At 40.0% G+C, this 17,785-nt stretch overlaps 2 protein-coding genes across 3 annotated transcripts in view; both read right to left on the bottom strand.

Annotated features, from left to right (window-relative positions):
- p3h2 (prolyl 3-hydroxylase 2) overlaps positions 1 to 581 on the bottom strand; it is a 50,128-nt gene extending 49,547 nt beyond the window's left edge. For both annotated transcript variants that reach the window (XR_002274646.1, XM_020596734.1), the window contains exon 1: positions 13 to 581. Coding sequence is in view for 1 of the 2 variants with exons in the window: in XM_020596734.1 (XP_020452390.1) it covers positions 13 to 432 (420 nt within the window). In the remaining variant the exon portion in view is untranslated. The remainder of the gene's footprint in view (positions 1 to 12) is intronic.
- A 3,731-nt stretch (positions 582 to 4,312) lies between these two features.
- On the bottom strand, positions 4,313 to 15,074 carry LOC109958267 (claudin-19). Its single transcript, XM_020596786.1, has 5 exons — positions 15,011 to 15,074; positions 6,289 to 6,696; positions 5,777 to 5,941; positions 5,131 to 5,209; positions 4,313 to 5,043 (listed from the first exon to the last, which is right to left on the bottom strand). The coding sequence occupies exons 2-5, from the start codon at positions 6,488 to 6,490 to the stop codon at positions 4,878 to 4,880; spliced, it is 612 nt and encodes a 203-aa protein (XP_020452442.1). The 5' UTR covers positions 6,491 to 6,696; positions 15,011 to 15,074; the 3' UTR covers positions 4,313 to 4,877.
- Between the last annotated feature and the right edge of the window lie 2,711 nt (positions 15,075 to 17,785).

The following is a 17,785-nucleotide window of genomic DNA, read 5'->3' as shown; positions in this document are numbered from 1 at the left end:
ATGTTCCCCTACCTTCTGATAAGCCATCTGGAGATAGTTGTAGGGGATCCTCCTGTTGAAGTCCTGCACCACATCCTCACTGACTTTGTGCAAAGACTGCGTACCGAGTTTCTCCTCGATGCATTTGTTCATACACGCTGCTCTTCTGAGGACCACGTCGAAGAAGTGCATGTCCGAGAAGGTTTCATCAAACGCATGCTGGTCCTGGCACCTCAGCCGGCACCGGACTTTCGTGCGCCGGACGTCTCTGTAGCTGCTGAGCGCTCCTTCCATGTAGCGCACCACATTTTTATAGTCGTTGCTGTAAAATGCCTGCACCGCATTGTCATATAAAAGGTCGCAAGGTTCCAGAAAAGCTGTTGAGGTCGACAAGGCGACAATTAGCAGGACTACTGACAGAGCAGCAGCCGGTGGAGAGTTTCCATCCATCATCTGGCTCGGTTCAGACTAAGGAGCGGCTGTCAGACAGCTCAGCCTCGTCTCTGTCCATTTAAATGCTCCTAGCAGAGACGCTCAGGACGGCGAGCCGGAAATAATGTTGCTTTAGTCAAGGACACACATTTTGCAATGATCCCTCTCTGGCTCCGCTAACTCCTCCCTTCCGAGTAATGAATGGCCAGAATACGGGGGCTGGGGGGACCAGGGGCCCGTCCGGGAATTCCCTGGGTCGCTATAAACATCATATCTAATACTTTAATTTTACTTGATTTCACCACAAAACAAGGTGTCGCCACATACAGCAGAGCAAATGTTAAATATTCAACTTAGAAAATAAAAGCAATAAGCTTTTATTTAATAAGCTTATTGGCACCAAATACAATATTATACAAAAATATGACTATATAAAATTATTTTAATTCATATGGAGTAGTCACCTTTACAAATGCTTTTGTCCGTGTGTGTGTGTGTGTGTGTGTGTCGGGATCTGATTTGTGATTTTGGTCTCTATAGAGGATTTAGTTGATTTTTATCCATTTTGATTTATTCATCATATTTAATCAGGGTGCACTCTTCGTGTTAAATAAACAGGTAGTAAAGAAATGTCCGGTTTCAGATATTTGAACTGTAGTAAATACTGAGTCTGATGTTTACTCGTTTCGTTTTCACACCAGATACTGTGAGCTAAAGCTACTTGCTGTCTTTTGGAAGTTTCTTCCGTTACTTGAGGAGGTTCACCGTTTGTCGAGACAATGTCCACCTAAAGGAGACTGTCTCCCTCTTGAGGCCATTTCTTTTATTTGCAGGTTGATCACTGGACTATTGTAAAACTAAACGTTCAGTTCATTAAGAACAAAAACAGACATGAGTGAGTCTTAAATACAAATTAAATATTAGCCCACATCAACCTGTTAAGCAAGTATCCTATTAACCCTCTGAAACTACAGAGACCAGAGGTCAGGTCAAGCAAGTGAAGCACCTCTTATCAACTTACACACTGTAGATGCTTTACAGCGGTATAGACATATTTTATATGGATTTCTGTTATAATCTACATGAGTATTTAGTCCGAGTACAGACTTTTATTACCTACTTGGTGTGGTCATCTTATGTATCATGTCAAGCAAAAGCTTTCACACACGTCGTCTGAAAACTGTGCTACACGCGGGTCCCACCACTAGAGGGCAGACAATGCATGGAGACATTTTTTTAACTTCAGATGAAATGACATGTTTAGCAATACAAAAGTGTTATTGCAGTTTTTTTTACACCGAAATCCACCATACTAGACCTCAGCCGCAGCCTGTGCTGTGCGCCATTAAAAATTAACAATGTGAGTAAGTGAACGTGTAAGAGGATGCAGCAGATTTACATATACTCAGTAATGCTCTTTATTGTCAGGACAAATGCATTCGCATGTAATTGTAAAGACAACATATGTTTTACAATGCGGGCGTGATCTACTTAAATTTCTTTGTCATTCCTTAATTTTGATAGAATGGCAACAACAATGAAACTTTTGTGGAGATGATTTTATAATATTACATTTTTGTTCATAAGTATGTCCAACTGCAAAAAGAGAGGATTTAATGGATGTTAAGGAAACAAAACCAACTCAATGTGACTGGCTCTGCTTGCTTACTGTATACAGTTATCAAGTCCAGATGCTGCGCAGGTGCAAAACATATATTAGAAATGGACGCGAACAACAAGAATGTGATAATACAATGCAACACAACAGACTAGAACCTCAAAAATAATGACAGAGCTGACTCAACAGCTTAGTGCAGGTGTCACGCTGGGTGTTTTCATGTACCACTCACGTTCCACTCATGTACAGTACGAGTACAGTGTTGCTGAAATGAAGCTTCTACAAGAAAGACTGAGTGAGACTGAGTGTGTTTCTCAGTCTGTTGTGCTTTGGTCCCGAAGGTTTCATTATTGAAAACTGTGTGAACCTGTGCTATTTAGGCACATGGACAGTAAAGCTGTGGTCTGTTCGTGGATGCACAATGACAAAGCCTTCAAACCTAAAGTCCTCAGAACTAATTTAGTTGTGTTTAAGTTCATTCAGATGTAACAAGTATAGAAATAGATAGAAAAAAATCAAAGTCCTTTCAGTATAAAAACACACACCAGTACCACAAAAGTTTGAATTAGTACACAAACTGTTAGCTTGTTTCAGCAGTTACATTGCATACTACAGCCACAAAACAGCCACCATGCAGCTTTTTCCCAGAAGGTTCAGGAAATGTTGGTAAAAGTGCTGCAGCCCCATGAGAGATCCCACAATCATTTACATCCGCTAAGGGTACAGCACAGTCTCTTCCTAATTGTTGTGCTTCGACTGAACAGTGAGGCAATTTTTCCCAGCGGGTCATCAGGCTGTAAGATGTTTTTGTCAGGCTGCCATGGTCTAGCAGCAGGCTCTCAGGACGACTTACCAATCAATATTTTTAAAAGACCAAGTAGTCACAAGGCGTTCATTCACCCACCACACTCTGATTTAGTTTTATTGAGCAGACTTTCTAAGTTGTGTTGTGATCAGATCAGATCAGCTCAGCAAATACTGTATGTCTTAAATGTCAAACAATGTACGTTGATTTATTTAAATGTATCTTTCCAATTCTATGTCTTGTGTATCCTTAAAAATGTGAGAAGCCCTCCATTCCAAAGTTTTATCTCCATTTCCCGCTCTTATCTACCGAGTGATGTCTCCAGTTTTCCTAATAATGCTCCTACTGTAACATTGACTGTAAAACAACTGGGTTTATACAAAAATTCTCACTCCCTTTGCAATAAATCTTTACTCTGAGTGTACCGTGGTAGCAGCGTGAATATTGGATGCCAGTAAATACAGTATTTTGATGGTAAAATAACAGCAGATGTGAAAAGGAAGGAACCTGCTCAGTGTCAGGAATGCTTTCCCCTTCCCTCACCCACACATAACATCACTGGGCTGCTGACACCCTCCTCCAGTGCTGCTGGTTCAGGGTGGAAACATCACCAGTACACTCCAAGTCTTTATTATTTACTTGCTGATTTAAATCCCCACCCCAACCCACCTGGGTTTACTCCATCTTAATCCCCACCACCACCACCACCCCAAGTTTATTAATCAGTTTATTAAGTCAGTTGACACTGACTCAACCTGCTGAGGAATTAATAGGTTAATATTAGACTGCAGCTTCACACATGGCTTTTCCTCTGGTACCGACTGAGGCCTCAGGGGGGCCCACACTGTTCTTATCATGCATTTCTCTACATTCAGAGGCAAATATCATTCTTTTCACTTTACTTACATGTTTTTTATAGCTTTTGCTACTTTGTAGATTCATATTATTAATACAAAGCAATCAAAAACAACCTTTGATAAAACACAGTATATTAGGCTAATATTCTAACTTATTTGTACATTCTTACTTTTAGTCAAAGTTCTGAGCACTTCTTCCTTAATCTGTGTCAGCAAATCTCCACCTTTATTAAAAAAGCAAAGGTAACTATTTACTGCTGTGGACTGCAGTCAGAATTTGGATGTAAAACATACTTTATTACAAAACATTACTCCAGTGCCATGTGCAGAAGGTACCAGAAATACATAGAACCACTTGTTCTGATAAGAATAATCTTTCAGTGGAATGAAGCCAAAAAATTTCAGGTTGCATTAAAAACCAGCAAGACATGTTTAAAATATTTTTGAATCAATATCAACTTCACTAAAACAAATATATTATTATATATTATTATCAGTATCATATAATGATATGGCAGCTACATGCTAAAACAAGTAAGACTTACATACAACATAAAAAAACACAAAGAAAACCAGATAAAAGAAAGCAAAATCATTTTATTTTTCTTCTCAACGTGTACAAAATATTATCTTTCAAACAGAGCATGTACTGTATTACATATTGTAAACAATAAAAACAACCTGACAAGTTACAAGACTAAAAATAAAAAACATTAATCATATAATAAACAACCTATACAAATATTAATAACAGTGTGAAACTGAAGAGGCAAAGTACAGATATCTTGCTGCAGAGTGTACAACATTTTATGGAAACTATTGAAACAAGTGTTCTTCACTCGTAGCTATGAAGAGAAACTTATTTCACACTTGTAGAGGCTGACACTGTCCACTGTGTTTATACTGGATGTGTAGACTTAAAACACACACTCACACACACACACACTCACACACACACACACACACTTTGTAATTACTTACAGGTAGTTTAAACACTGAATCCTTCACATCCTTACACCCGACAGCAGCACCCCAGTCACACCATGATAAATTAGAGCCAAAGCCTGGTCCTGCCTCTAATGACTGGCTGGTAGCATATTGATTACAGTCCCACAGAGGGACATGAGCTCCTCTCCTGGACCGACTGTATCAGGGCTCCTCCTGGCCCCTTCCTCACTCTTCTCCACTAGACGTAGTTGGACTTGGGGATGGCGGTGGGCAGCAGGTGGTTGGAGCTTATGGACTGGGCTGCCTGGCGCTTTGAGCATCGCCGACAGCTCAAGAAAGCGCCACCGCCCATGGTGAGGAAGCCACCGAACCCGCTGACAAACACTGCCTTACCGAACTCTAAGCTGCCAAATAAATAAATATCAAAACAAACACATTTAGATGCATGTGTATGTTTACCAGATCGGTGTGTGTGCTTTTGACTGCTGTACCTCTGCAGACGATGGGTTTGTTGGGAACTGTTAACAATCATTTTCACATACCAGGAAGTGATGATGATGGTCAATAAACCTAAATAAAAAAAACACATCACATCATTCAACATCTAAAATAACTCCAAGACCCTACTGTTAGTACATCACTGAGGCTGCAGCTAACAACAATTTTCATAGTCTGTTTTAAATCATTTAATAATTTTATCCATTAAATGTAAGAAAACAGAGAAAAGACTGTTCAGACTTTCTTAAAGCCCAAGATGACAGTATCTGATTCCTTGTTTTGTCCAACCAGCACTTCAAAACTAATGATGCTGATTGTTTATCAGAATAATGGCAAATTCCTTTTCTGTTGTTCAACTAATCAACCATTCTAGCTCGGAAATATTTGTAATTATTAATATTCTTATTAAAAGAATGACTGCAAAATGTACAGGGATAAATATATAGAATTAATAAACAATAAAGGAGTAATGAGGGACTTGGTCTGAAAGTACCACCACTAAACAGACACAGTCTCAGCTGAGTTTGACACTGACTGTATACGTAAAGATGATGAATGGGAATATTACTAGTCCATCATATCTGAATTCCTTCTGAGTGCTAGTGAAAGCCTGTCAGGCTCTGCTGCTTCTGAACACACCTGAAGACATGAATAGGATTCCTCCGATCAGAGCTGCAAGGGACTTGCTTGAAGGCTTGGCATCCATGAAGTGGGTGCATTTCATTCCCACTATGGAGATCATCACTGCCACAGCAGAGAGCAAGATACTGAACAGCAGCACTGCTCTGGTAGCCTGGACCTCAGCTAGATGAGCAGAAAGGAGGAGGATGGTTCATTTGCAGAAACCTTCTCACTGATTCAGTCTCCTATTGTTGATCATAATCTCCGTTTCTAAGAGATGCTTATGTGACTAGTTTACATCCGCAAAGTCTTTATGGTTTATTGAAATTGTCAAGAGGAAAAGATAATAATAAAAACAAAGCAGAAATGACTATTATGATTCAACAAAATATATTGTGAGAAAACTGCCAGTAGATCCTGGTTAATGGTAGAGGCACTTGTGGCTAAGTATAGCAGCCTGTTGTCAGTGGAAGGTATCTCAACAAGCTGTGTCTGGTTTCTAAAGTAGGTGCAGATGAGATAAAACTTACGTGGCAGTTTCAAGACGGAGTCGTGAGGGTCGCAGGTTGTTCTCTCGTTGCCACTGCAGGTCATCCACAGGCCTTCATAGACGCGATGCGCTTTGCTCTGTGACTGCTTCTTCCACTGAACCATGAACGTAGCGGAGATAGTGGCAGCGAGACCGACCAGCGAGAGGATGAAACCGAGGAGCTGGAGTCCAGAGTTGGCCATCGCATCCAGACAGAGTAGATGAGTTTAACGAAGGAAAGAAGAACTTTTCCTGGAAATTGCCAAAGTGTTCGCTGAAGTCAGCAGTGACTTAGTTGACGTGAACTCTGCAGAAACGTCTCCTCGCACCTCTGCAGATCGTTAGATACGTGAGCTCTGCTGCAGCCTCTATTTAAAGCCTACGACGCGTGACGCACGAGGGTCTCCACCTGCAGGGGATGGAGGAGATGTTGTAACCCTTTATTTGACAGGTTCCGTACTTTACAGCAGATTCCCTGGAAACGTTACTCCCAATTTTTATCCCAGGGACAGGTATTTCCTATCCCTATTACACGGGGAAATCAGAAAGTCCGGTTTCGGTATCTGCTAGTTATTCTCGGATTTCTAAAGAAAAATGAGATCATACAGTAAGCCAAAGGCCAAACGACTGTGTTCTGTGGAACAGCAACAACTAAAATGTAGTTGAATCAACATCATACTGTTCAGGACATTCCAAGTAGTAAATATGCTGCAAAAATGAAAGTTGTACAGAGAAATAAACTTTGACCCACTTCTACACACTATGAAACCCACTTTCAAGTCTTCCTCTGGTCAAACAAACTTTGTTTAATCCATTTTGCTCATGAGGTTTTATCAGACTGATTAATAAATGATGTTAAATACAGAGTATTGCAGAAAGACACTAGAGAAGTTAGGCTGATTTTAAACTGATATGTAACTGTTACAGTAGGCTTACAGTCTATAAGTAAAACCTACAATCTAATGTCAACCCTCACAATTAATCTATTACAACTGAAGAAGCTGTCTGAAAAATGTACTTAAATCAACACATTCTGTTAACATACTAGTCCCCGTTTTTGCAAAGCGTTTCCCATGCATCCATCTACTCTCTGGGTACAATTACAGCTGCGCGAAAACCCCAAACAATACTATATGCACACATTTCTTCTCCAGTGGCATAAAAAAGTTGTTCACTGCAGGCTGTCCATCTGTCCGCACGTATCCGTCTGCCCGTCCTTCTTCAGGTTTGACACAAATGTCCAAGGATGAACTGATTAGATTTTGGTGCTCACAGGTCAATGGTCAAGGTTACCGTGACCTCAGCACCACAGCACACCACCACAAAGAACCGAGCACTGGCTACTAAAGATCTGCAGGAGCCTGTTGCACACAGCGAAGGATCAGAGTCTCCTCAGGAAAAATAGCCTGATCTGTCCCTTCCTGAGGAAGGCTTCAGTGATGTGAGTCCAGTCCAGTGCTTCATTGATTTGTACCCCAAGACACCTGTGGGAGCCCACCCTCTTCACTTCCTGTCTGTGGATGACAGCCAGCACCGGGGGCCTCCTGTTCCTCTGGAACTCCATCACAAGCTCATTGGTTTTGCCAATATTGAGCTCCAGGTCACCATCAATGCAGAGTGTGACAAAGCTCTCTATCAGTTCTCTGTACCCTACTGTAAACACAGTCTCTAAATGAAGATAGCACGTCTCTCACTAGAGTCATACATATCACTATAATGGGGGTCTTTACTGAGCTGATGTCAGACAAACACACACGAGGGAGCCAACTAGACATGTTCAGAACATGATCAGCACTCAGTTTTATTTTCATTTCACAGTTGCAAAAAGTGTTGCACAAAGAAATGTAGTTGTAATTTGGTTCAATCTTCAAATGCAATTTGCTGCATAGGAACATTATCACTGTATTTTCTTTAGCGTGATGTAATAAGTGTCCACCAGTACACAGTGAAATCAAATACACCAGTAACTAAGGAAGTCTTTCACACATCCCAGTGAAGATTAACACATGCGGTCATTCCTCAGCGACTTACAAGAAAATAAGTCTTTGTTTTATCTATACTACTACCAAATTATTTGACCATATTAGGTGAATGTGTTGCCATCTTATGGTTCGTCTATTAGATTAGATCAGTGTACATGCTGACATCTGAGTTCTCTTAAAGCAAACTGTTACATATCGTTCCCAGTTACAAGAATTTATTTATTTAATTCTTAACTTCCATTGTTTAATATCACCCTAGAGGTCTGCCAAGGTCAAGTTTTATTTCAACGGAGGAGCAGTGGCATGTTTGCAACCTGCAGGCAGCACAGGATGGGCAATGACAATATCAGGAAAAGAATACTGATTTTCCTATGACGCTCCCAAAGCTTTCATCAGTGTCTAACTTGTTTAAAATGCGCAACATGGACAACAGCAGACTTCCTGCTCTTCGGACTATGACCGGAGCACACGCAAACATGCCACCTTATTCATTCCCACTGCCTTCCGAAATGACTGTCATGGTGTGTGTGAATCAGCCTTGCTTCATTACTGACAGCTGCACCCTCCCCTCTACTGTGCAATGACTGATTCAACAATAAGATAATGATGGTTTGTGCTAGTACATGTTAATCAACAGGTGCTAGTGGGGGCTGTGTGTGCGTTTGTAAGGTTTGTGTGTGATGGCGTTTTTATTGTTCAATTAAAGTGTATAAAGAAGGGAACATGCACATATTACATTAAAGTCTACATATACAACATAAAATGCATGTTGTAGTTCATTATTGTGGCATGCAGGAGAAAATACATTATAACAGAGGGGGGCCTAGTTAAACCCAGATGGGGATTTATTATCATTTCTTCTACTTCACTGCTTTGTAATAAGGACAAGGTGAGAAATGGGTCTATATTTTGGAAAATGTGCTTCTAGCAGGCATGCTTGTCCACCACTGCAGCAGCTCATAACAAGTGTGCTGCAGTGGAAAGACATCATTTTGTCCAGTGCACAGCTACTGTGTGGAAGGCTTCATCTGAGAAGGGAAAACTACAGTATATGATATACGGAAAGTATTCAGACCCCCTTAAATTTTTCACTCTTTGTTATATTGCAGCCATATGCTAAAATCATTTAAGTTCATTTTTTTCCTCATTAATGTACACACAGCACCCCATATTGACAGAAAAACACAGAATGTTTGACATTTTTGCAGATTTATTAAAAAAGAAAAACTGAAATATCACATGGTCATAAGTATTCAGACCCTTTGCTCAGTATTTAGTAGAAGCACCCTTTTGAGCTAATACAGCCATGAGTCTTTTTGGGAATGATGCAACAAGTTTTTCACACCTGCATTTGGGGATCCTCTGCCATTCCTCCTTGCAGATCCTCTCCAGTGCTGTCAGGTTGGATGGTAAACGTTGGTCGTCATGTTTAACATGTCATTTTGCTTCAGTGGCATTTTGGTCTGTTTCACCCAGATAGATGAGTCGGTGTGAAAATGTGGGAAAGATGGTCAAAAATGTGATTTAATGTGCTTCTCTTAAAAGCAGTTGTAGGTTTGGTGGTTGAATAAAAATGGGAAGGAGAAAGCTGTGTGACCACACAAAGCAGTTTTGAGTTTTGAGATTCAGTAAATTTGCCACTTCCCCTTTTTTTAACTGTCTTCTTTTTTATGTGGTGTCAAATCTGTGAAAAAGAAAACATTTGTTTGTACATGACCCGGTTGTACTTTTCCTCAGATGCCTGGTAATATCTAACATCTTCAGAATGAATCTAAATGGTAAATCATAATAATGTGGTTTATGATGACATATGAGTGCACTTTTCAAAGTACTCTACATCAGGATATTTCATTCTGACTGACAAGATGTACTTAACATGTACTTACCAAACAAACAAAAACACTATCTTTATAATAATGACCCTCATCAGTCAAATTAAATATTCTTCATATTTTATATTAGAAAACCAGACAGGAAAATGTTGTTTTTACTGCGCCAACCAAACCAGTGCTTTCAGATGAAGACTTTTAAAGTGTAGGTGAAAACTAAAAATCGACAGTATGAATCTTTCATCACAGGAACTCACAGGAATTGCACATTAAATAGTTTATTATTGAAAGAAAAGTGGATGAATAAATCAATTATAAAACAAACACAAGTGAGAATACATGGAGGACTGCAGACTTAATCTAAACGATATCCGGGACTCACCGCTCAGCAGGGAGGGATTTCATTCATGAAGTGCTGGAGGAAGAAATGGGAGGATGTCTGACCTTCGCTCCCATACTTATGTCTGTGACAGGAGGGTGTCCCTGTGTTGTTGTCAGGCCGGTCCGTCAAGCAGTTACCACACTGAAAAAGGAAAGGTCCTGTGTAAGAACAGAAATCCTGAGTAAAGCCCCTTTCACAAGACATTTCACAAGCTCAACCAAGCCGGCAGAAAGTAACATAGAGGCACAGGGTTGATAAAGTCAGTGATAAAAGTGACTCTGGTGACAAAAATGTCAAAAATTCTGTGTTTTTCTGTCAATATGGGGTGCTGTGTGTACATTAATGAGGAAAAAAATGAACTTAAATGATTTTAGCATATGGCTGCAATATAACAAAGAGTGAAAAATTTAAGGGGGTCTGAATACTTTCCGTACCCACTGTATATGGTATAAAAATGATGTAAATGTAGTGGATGAAACACAGCAAATCTGGGAATCTGGTAATTATTATTTAAATTCTTTTCATTGTAAGGTATGTGGACTGTAACGTGTGGCTGCCGTGCCCTTTTCCCCAGTACTGTACCCCATACCCACCTAGTCTTTACAACAAACTTTTTACATCCTGAAAATATCCAGTTGTTGGTCCCTTGTTCCCTGCAGTCTCTGTTCCTCAGTTAAAATTGGCCAGTATTGGCTGTTAGTCTTCCTGGTTCATACAACTAAATAACATTTTAAATTGCAAGTGGTATTATAAAGTTTCCTGCAGGGACATATACTGAACTGTCATGTTTTTATTAAGTCCATAGTCACTGTATTTGTCAGTAACTGACCATTTCAGTTGAACAGTCACTACGCACAACAGTTTAACTGACACTGTTACGTCCACCATGTTGTCAGATATGTCGCCAGTTATTGAGAGGCATCTTTTAACTCCCCTAACACCTTTACGAGTGTAGTATCTGCTGTTTACCGCTAAGTAAGCCATTATGTTGGAAGTAATTATGTTCAATTAAGGTTTGGACTAACGGTGTTTGACTATTTCTACTCTTATGCTTGCTGACTTAACATGTGTGTTTACTAGAATATTGAATGTTGTACTTTCACAGTAGACAATGTTGATATTTTTCTAGTGATATTTTGTTTCTTCCTGGCATAAGAGACAATATGCAGTAGGTCTACCTACAGTGCTTTGACGGCTAATGCTACACTTTTATTAATCCCGTTTGCATGTTACTGTAAAAATTCAACACCTTTTGGTTCAGGTCTTGTGTGTGGAATCTTTTTTCTATTAATGGATTTATAATCACTATCTTTGCTTCTATTGCCCGGTCCTGTTTTCAGCCTAACAGCTGCATCCATTAAAGACTTTAATGGCTGATTCCTGTCTTGTTGAAGACAGGAAGACAGGAAGACAGGAAGAACGCACAAGCTCCACACAAAAAGGCAGGAGAGGCCCTGGGAGAACCCCCGACCTCCTTGGTAACCAGTGACCACTGCACTGGACTCCTATTTTTATTGTGTATGTGTTTGCATGCATCTAAAACCTGCACCCCGCTGAACTGTTAGGTAATGAAACAACCTGAGTTCACCATATAAACCAATAGTTTCTCATGTTTAATAAGATGAATTTTGCATTAATTTTTACAGGCAGAAATGTATTAAAAACCCGTCCTCACTTATGCAACTGTGCTCATAGTTTGAGTGAAAAATGATGAATTAGCTTTGTTAAGACACAGTTAGTCCTACTGAAGCCAGATGAATCAAAAAAAGTCTGACAACTTTGGACTTGCTCTGTGATACAGAAGATGATTAAATACATCCTCCAAACAACTGCACATCTCCTGTCTGATGTTAATATATGGACGGTACTTTGACACCACTGTGTCGTGGGTGTTAAAGGTTTCGCAATTTGCCACTAAAATGACAGTGAATTAAGCCTTCAAGCTTCCCTTTTAGCTGACAAAAAAAGCTGTTTGCCATGATCCTCTGAATAGAAATCACGTAGTGTCAAAGAGGTGTTAGCTTGTCTGTAACAGTAAGTATGACAGTTTTCATAGTATGATTCAAAACAGGGGAAGGTCATTGTATATGTCAGCCAAGATGGCTGTAGTGACTATGACACCTGATCAGAGGCTACACCCACTCACTAGATAGTCACATATAGTCAAGGTCTGTGATGAAAACATTTGGGAAAAACTCCAACACACTATGCAAAAATTATCTGATCTCTGCCCTCCAAAAACTGGTAGTAAACACAGTACTTCATTTTTATTCACCAGACTAGAAGTGTGGCTGTAGGGATGGAAACGTTCATTGGTTTTGTCCAGACTGAAATATCTGGATGGATAATAACTATGTGATATTCATGTTCCCCTCAGGATGAACTGTAGTAATTTGATCATCCCATACCTTTTTGTCCAGCATCACGATTTCTGTTCATTAATTTTCTACATCCTGTACCTGCAAATCACCAACATTCCCATCAGTGTTCCATGCTAATTAAGAAATGTTATACACATGATAGCACTGGGCCCAATTGCTGTCATGGCTGTAGTCTTGTTACACAAAGGAATTAATTTGATTTAGGTTTCACTTCCTGAATTGACAGAGGACAAACTCTGGTCAGTACAAAGACACCATTAACCATTCAATAACACTTTGTCTTTGGAAGGAAGCTTGCTATGTTATGTCTATGTTACTGAGGGTAAATGACAAAACCTTATCACACACACAAAGACGTTTCCTGAAATGAACCTCGCAGACAAAGAAAGAAGCACTTATTCCTCTTTATCAAATATGAGCAGGCTGAAATTGTTTCCTCCAACAAAATGTGTTTATAAAAGTGTTATATCACTATAAAAATATGAAAGTGTAAAATACTGTGTTTGAGAGGCACAGTGCAGGTTGTCTTTTCTCAAGAAGCTCTGGTTATGATGACTACAGTGTATTACATAACACTGACTGAGCTCTTCTGAAGAGTTCAGTGGCTATATAATACAGTTTGCTCCAGATTAAATACTGCAGTAGACAGTTTTCATGACTTAGTAAACAGCACATTGTGAGTATTTTACAGAAAAGCCAGGCTGTCGTCATAATTCACAAATAAAATGACTTTTCCTGCCACATGAGAAAAGGATCGAGGTCCTTCTCACTCCTTGACTTCTCAGGATTCAGTAAACATCATGGCTTCCTGCCAGCATTGCCTAAAGCTCTCAATCATGACACAAAAGGAGGAAGCACACATCGGGGAGGAGCCACAGTGTTACGTCAGTTCTGTGAATAGCAGAAAGCCACCAAAGATAATTACAGCAAAATATTTATTTAGCTGAGTTACTAAGTAGAGAGGACAGAACCAGAAGGACGCTGTGCTTTTCTACAGTATATGCTGCTTCATTTGCATACCCTGTATTGATGATGTTGTGACACTTGCAGAGCTATACTGCACTATTGTAGTATTTATTATATATAATGATATCTTCTAAAGTTTTTTACTTAATTTAATTGATTTTTCTTTGAACTACTGTGTGTGCTTTTAAATTGTCCCTAGGGGATAAATAGTTATTTGAATTGAACTGAAAAGAATATATGAATGTGACAAAAAGTTGAATTGTTCAGCACTTCAAAAATAATATATCCCATGTGTCAAAGGGGCCTGCAGCCAACAGTATGAGTAAGTCAACAAGCTTTTCAAATAGTGAGTAACTCTGAAATTGCTTCCCCCGGCTGCAAAAGATGTTAGGAGGATGCCATCTAGAGGCCTTAGCAAGAAAACCACCAAGAGCGGGGATCAACTGACACACAGAGACACATTAGGATCTCTAGGCTGACTTCAGTGTCATTGTAGTAGCATTTTATAGTCTGGATCCCAGTCACGGCTCTGTCCCTGCTCCCTGCAGGTTCAAGAGGATCTGCAGGTTGATACTGAGATTATAGTCTGACAAATATGATGTAATCACAGGGCAGTTTATAGAATTTACATGTATATAACGCTGGCGTGTAGTACCTATGCTAATGCAGACACAGTACCCATCAAACACGGCCAAAAACCTGCTGAGTCAGAACAGTGACTCAAACAATTTCACATAGAAAAGTTCTTTGAAACATTGCAGTTGTGTTATCTCACTCTCACTGTGCGATTTGGAAATTATAATATTATGCCATGCTATGGTCATAGCCAGCCACTGGTAGGACTGGGGACTGACTGCCAATAGGTCAGATTTGACATTAATGAAGGCTACTTCACCATTAGCAATTCAGTTAGCTACACCTGTGCTTTTCCTGCACAGTCACATGGCCTGTAGTGAGAAAAGTCTGGAGCTGTCTGGTTTTAAGAAGACAACATGACATGTTTGTGTGACATTCTGTATGTAGTTTATACAGTTGGCCTTGCATCTTTCTGTCTGACTTGTCCATGTGTCATTTTAGACACAGCCTATTTACTACTGTCTGTTTTTGATGCTTGCTGATGGGCATTTCATTCATTTAGTGCAGGTATTCATATGTTTTGCTACAGGAAGATTATTGAACTCACCAGATGGTAGGTGAATCTTAGTGACTTCTAAGGCAGAAGGAATGATGCGTGTGCATGGAAAGCACAAAAAAATGTAAAAATCACATAAGTGTTTTCCAAATCAATGCAATGAGCAAACTGAAAAAAAGGTGGCAGAGCTTCTTGTTCCCCCCCAGTTTGACTGCAGCTCAGTACAGTAGTGCACTCGGTGCTGCACCTAGTGGACGGAAGATGTCTACATGCCCAGCACCAGCTCTATCTATCTATCTATCTATCTATCTATCTATCTATCTATCTATCTATCTATCTATCTACCTAAACACAGATGTCTACTGTAAGACCAGACCCAACAGGCCTTTTTTTAACAGCAGACACTTTGATTTGTTGCAGCATGAAAAGCACAGGTTTTATTCAAGTGTGATACTGAGTCAGCACGAATAATATCAGGACCCTGGAACTGAAGCAGCGAAAGGCAATAATAAGAAAAAGCCAAGAAAACTGTCCCTAAGTTTTCTGATTTGCTGGCTATACAGTTTTTTTCTGAGATTACAATTATTCACCTTTATGAAAGCCCAGTGCAACATTCCTATATTAGTGTTCTGGGTGTTAATTATCATAAGAAATTTACAGTATATTGTTTATTGCATAGTGTATGATACACTTTCTGCTGTTAGTCATGTTATTCATACCAATCTCTCTAAATCTTTCTATGGCCACTTGCTTAAACTACAACTGCACCAGTTGATTAGTTGCATTTTGTCCTTTTGTGCAAGCTTAAACAAAGCGCTTCAGGGTTGCCCTGGCATGCATACAGGGGTGACTCCCTGCATAGATGGGTCTAGGTGTTTCTCCAAACCAGTCCGATGTCATTCCTGCATCGGGCACAGCACAGAGCACCTCAGGCCAAACGGCCTGCTTAGTTTTTACACCCCATGATGAGAATGTTTGCTTTTGCCCACAAGCCAGTCACCTTCAAACTTCAGAGTATGGCACTCCTTGCGGGCTATGGGAGTGTCAGTTTAAGTGAGCACGAACATTTGGAAGTGTTTTTTTTAGCCAGGGTAAATAAAAGAGTGAATAGATCAAATGACCATTTTGCATATGACTGCACATAAACATGCATGTCTGTCAGCGCTGCCTGATATTAAGTGATCTGAAATAACCATGTATTTTCTACTGACTCCTGTTAGACTATGAGCTCTTTGCTGTAAATGCAAGGTGTATGAACTTGAGTTTAGTGAGTAAAATAGTGGTTAGTTAGTGGTTTTGGAAAAGACAAGTGTCTGGCTGAAGAGGCAGCAATGCTGATGCAACCCTGCCAGTGTAGGATTAATAACCTGTCATACAAAGAGAGCATTTAGTGCATGAAATGTGCAGATTACAAAGCAAAACCACATATACAGTGTATGGTGTTTAAATAACTTGTGCATTTAACTGTTACATATTTGAGTGCATGTATCAGATCAGTTTGTTCTATGGTTTTCCCCTTTCAACTTAATGTTCTGGGTGTAACTAGCTGTAAAGATTCCTGTAGGGAAAAAGAAAGAGCTTTTCTGTGTTTGGGGTTGGATCAGTTTAGCGTCTGACTAAATAGTTCTCTGACTACCTCTACCGGTTTTTCCTGAAGATGCGCCCCAGGCCTTATCAGGCTGAGAGAGAGAGAGAGGGAGGGAGGGAGGGAGGGAGATAAAAACACACACAATGCATCGGATTAAAGATCACTGCTGCTTTTACTTAGAGGCTCATATCAAAGGGACTGGAGAGGTTTAAATGTTTCTCTCAGCTGGATTTACATTTTGAAAAAAAAAAAGACTAACCATGGACAGAGAGCAACTTACAGCATGGTGAAGATGATGGACATGCTCTCTCTCTTTCTCTCTAGTGGGTGGGTCTTCGTGTCTCAACACGGCGTGCTCCAATTGACAGCCAGTTGCTCTCACCTTTTACCTGCCAAGTAAGACATAGAAAAGCGTATAGTCCTCAGTGCTAACTGAATTCACCCAGTCAAGACGGCAGCTGGTTCATCGTTTTCTGGTCACTTGAATGATCGGATGGCGTTGGTCAGAACAGGTGAGTACAATTACCTGTAGATATATTGTCCTGTTCTGCAACACTGTTCACAAACATACACATTTGCTAGTTATGATGCATGTCACCATGTTCTTTTCGGTTTTCAGTGCAAACACCTGTTGTGGCTGTGACTCTCCTCTGCTCATAGTGATGAGTCAAATCTATCTGCTAATGAGTTTAAGCCTGAGCATGAATAAATATTTGCTTATACCTGTGAGCTTCTGTATTAGTTGTAGTTTATGATACAGCAGGTAGGAAGGACATTATCAAAGTGGTACTAAGGACACACATTTCCACCTGCACACAGTGACAATAAAAATGTTGTTATACTAAACAACTCTTGTTTCTCTTAACAGGACAGAATCCCTTCACAACAGCTGTTACCCGCACAGCTAGAAACTTTGCCTGGGAATTTCTGTGCTTAAAAATTTCAGTCATTGTTTCTGGTCGCGTGTGTAATGTGGAATCAAGACAAAACAGGTGGCGTTTTGGATGGATTTTGCTTGGAGACCATTAAGAGACTGAATGGTTTGAGGTTGAGGCGTAAAACCAAGTGCTGCTTGTGAAAAACATCTTAGGTTTGTCACAGTAATGCAGCTGCATTACCATTGTTGCATTTGATAGCATTTGTAAGAGCACCACTGCAAACTACAAGCTACCGGCCAGTTGCTGGTAGGCTTCATCTTTAACTTTCTTTTTAACACATCAGACATCCGAGCAGGGGTT

Source organism: Monopterus albus, unplaced genomic scaffold (genome assembly GCF_001952655.1).
Source record: "Monopterus albus unplaced genomic scaffold, M_albus_1.0 scaffold31.1, whole genome shotgun sequence".
NCBI classification, from domain to species: Eukaryota; Metazoa; Chordata; class Actinopteri; order Synbranchiformes; family Synbranchidae; genus Monopterus; species Monopterus albus.
Note: the sequence above shows the minus strand (reverse complement) of the source record. Positions and strands in the feature narration are given on the sequence as shown.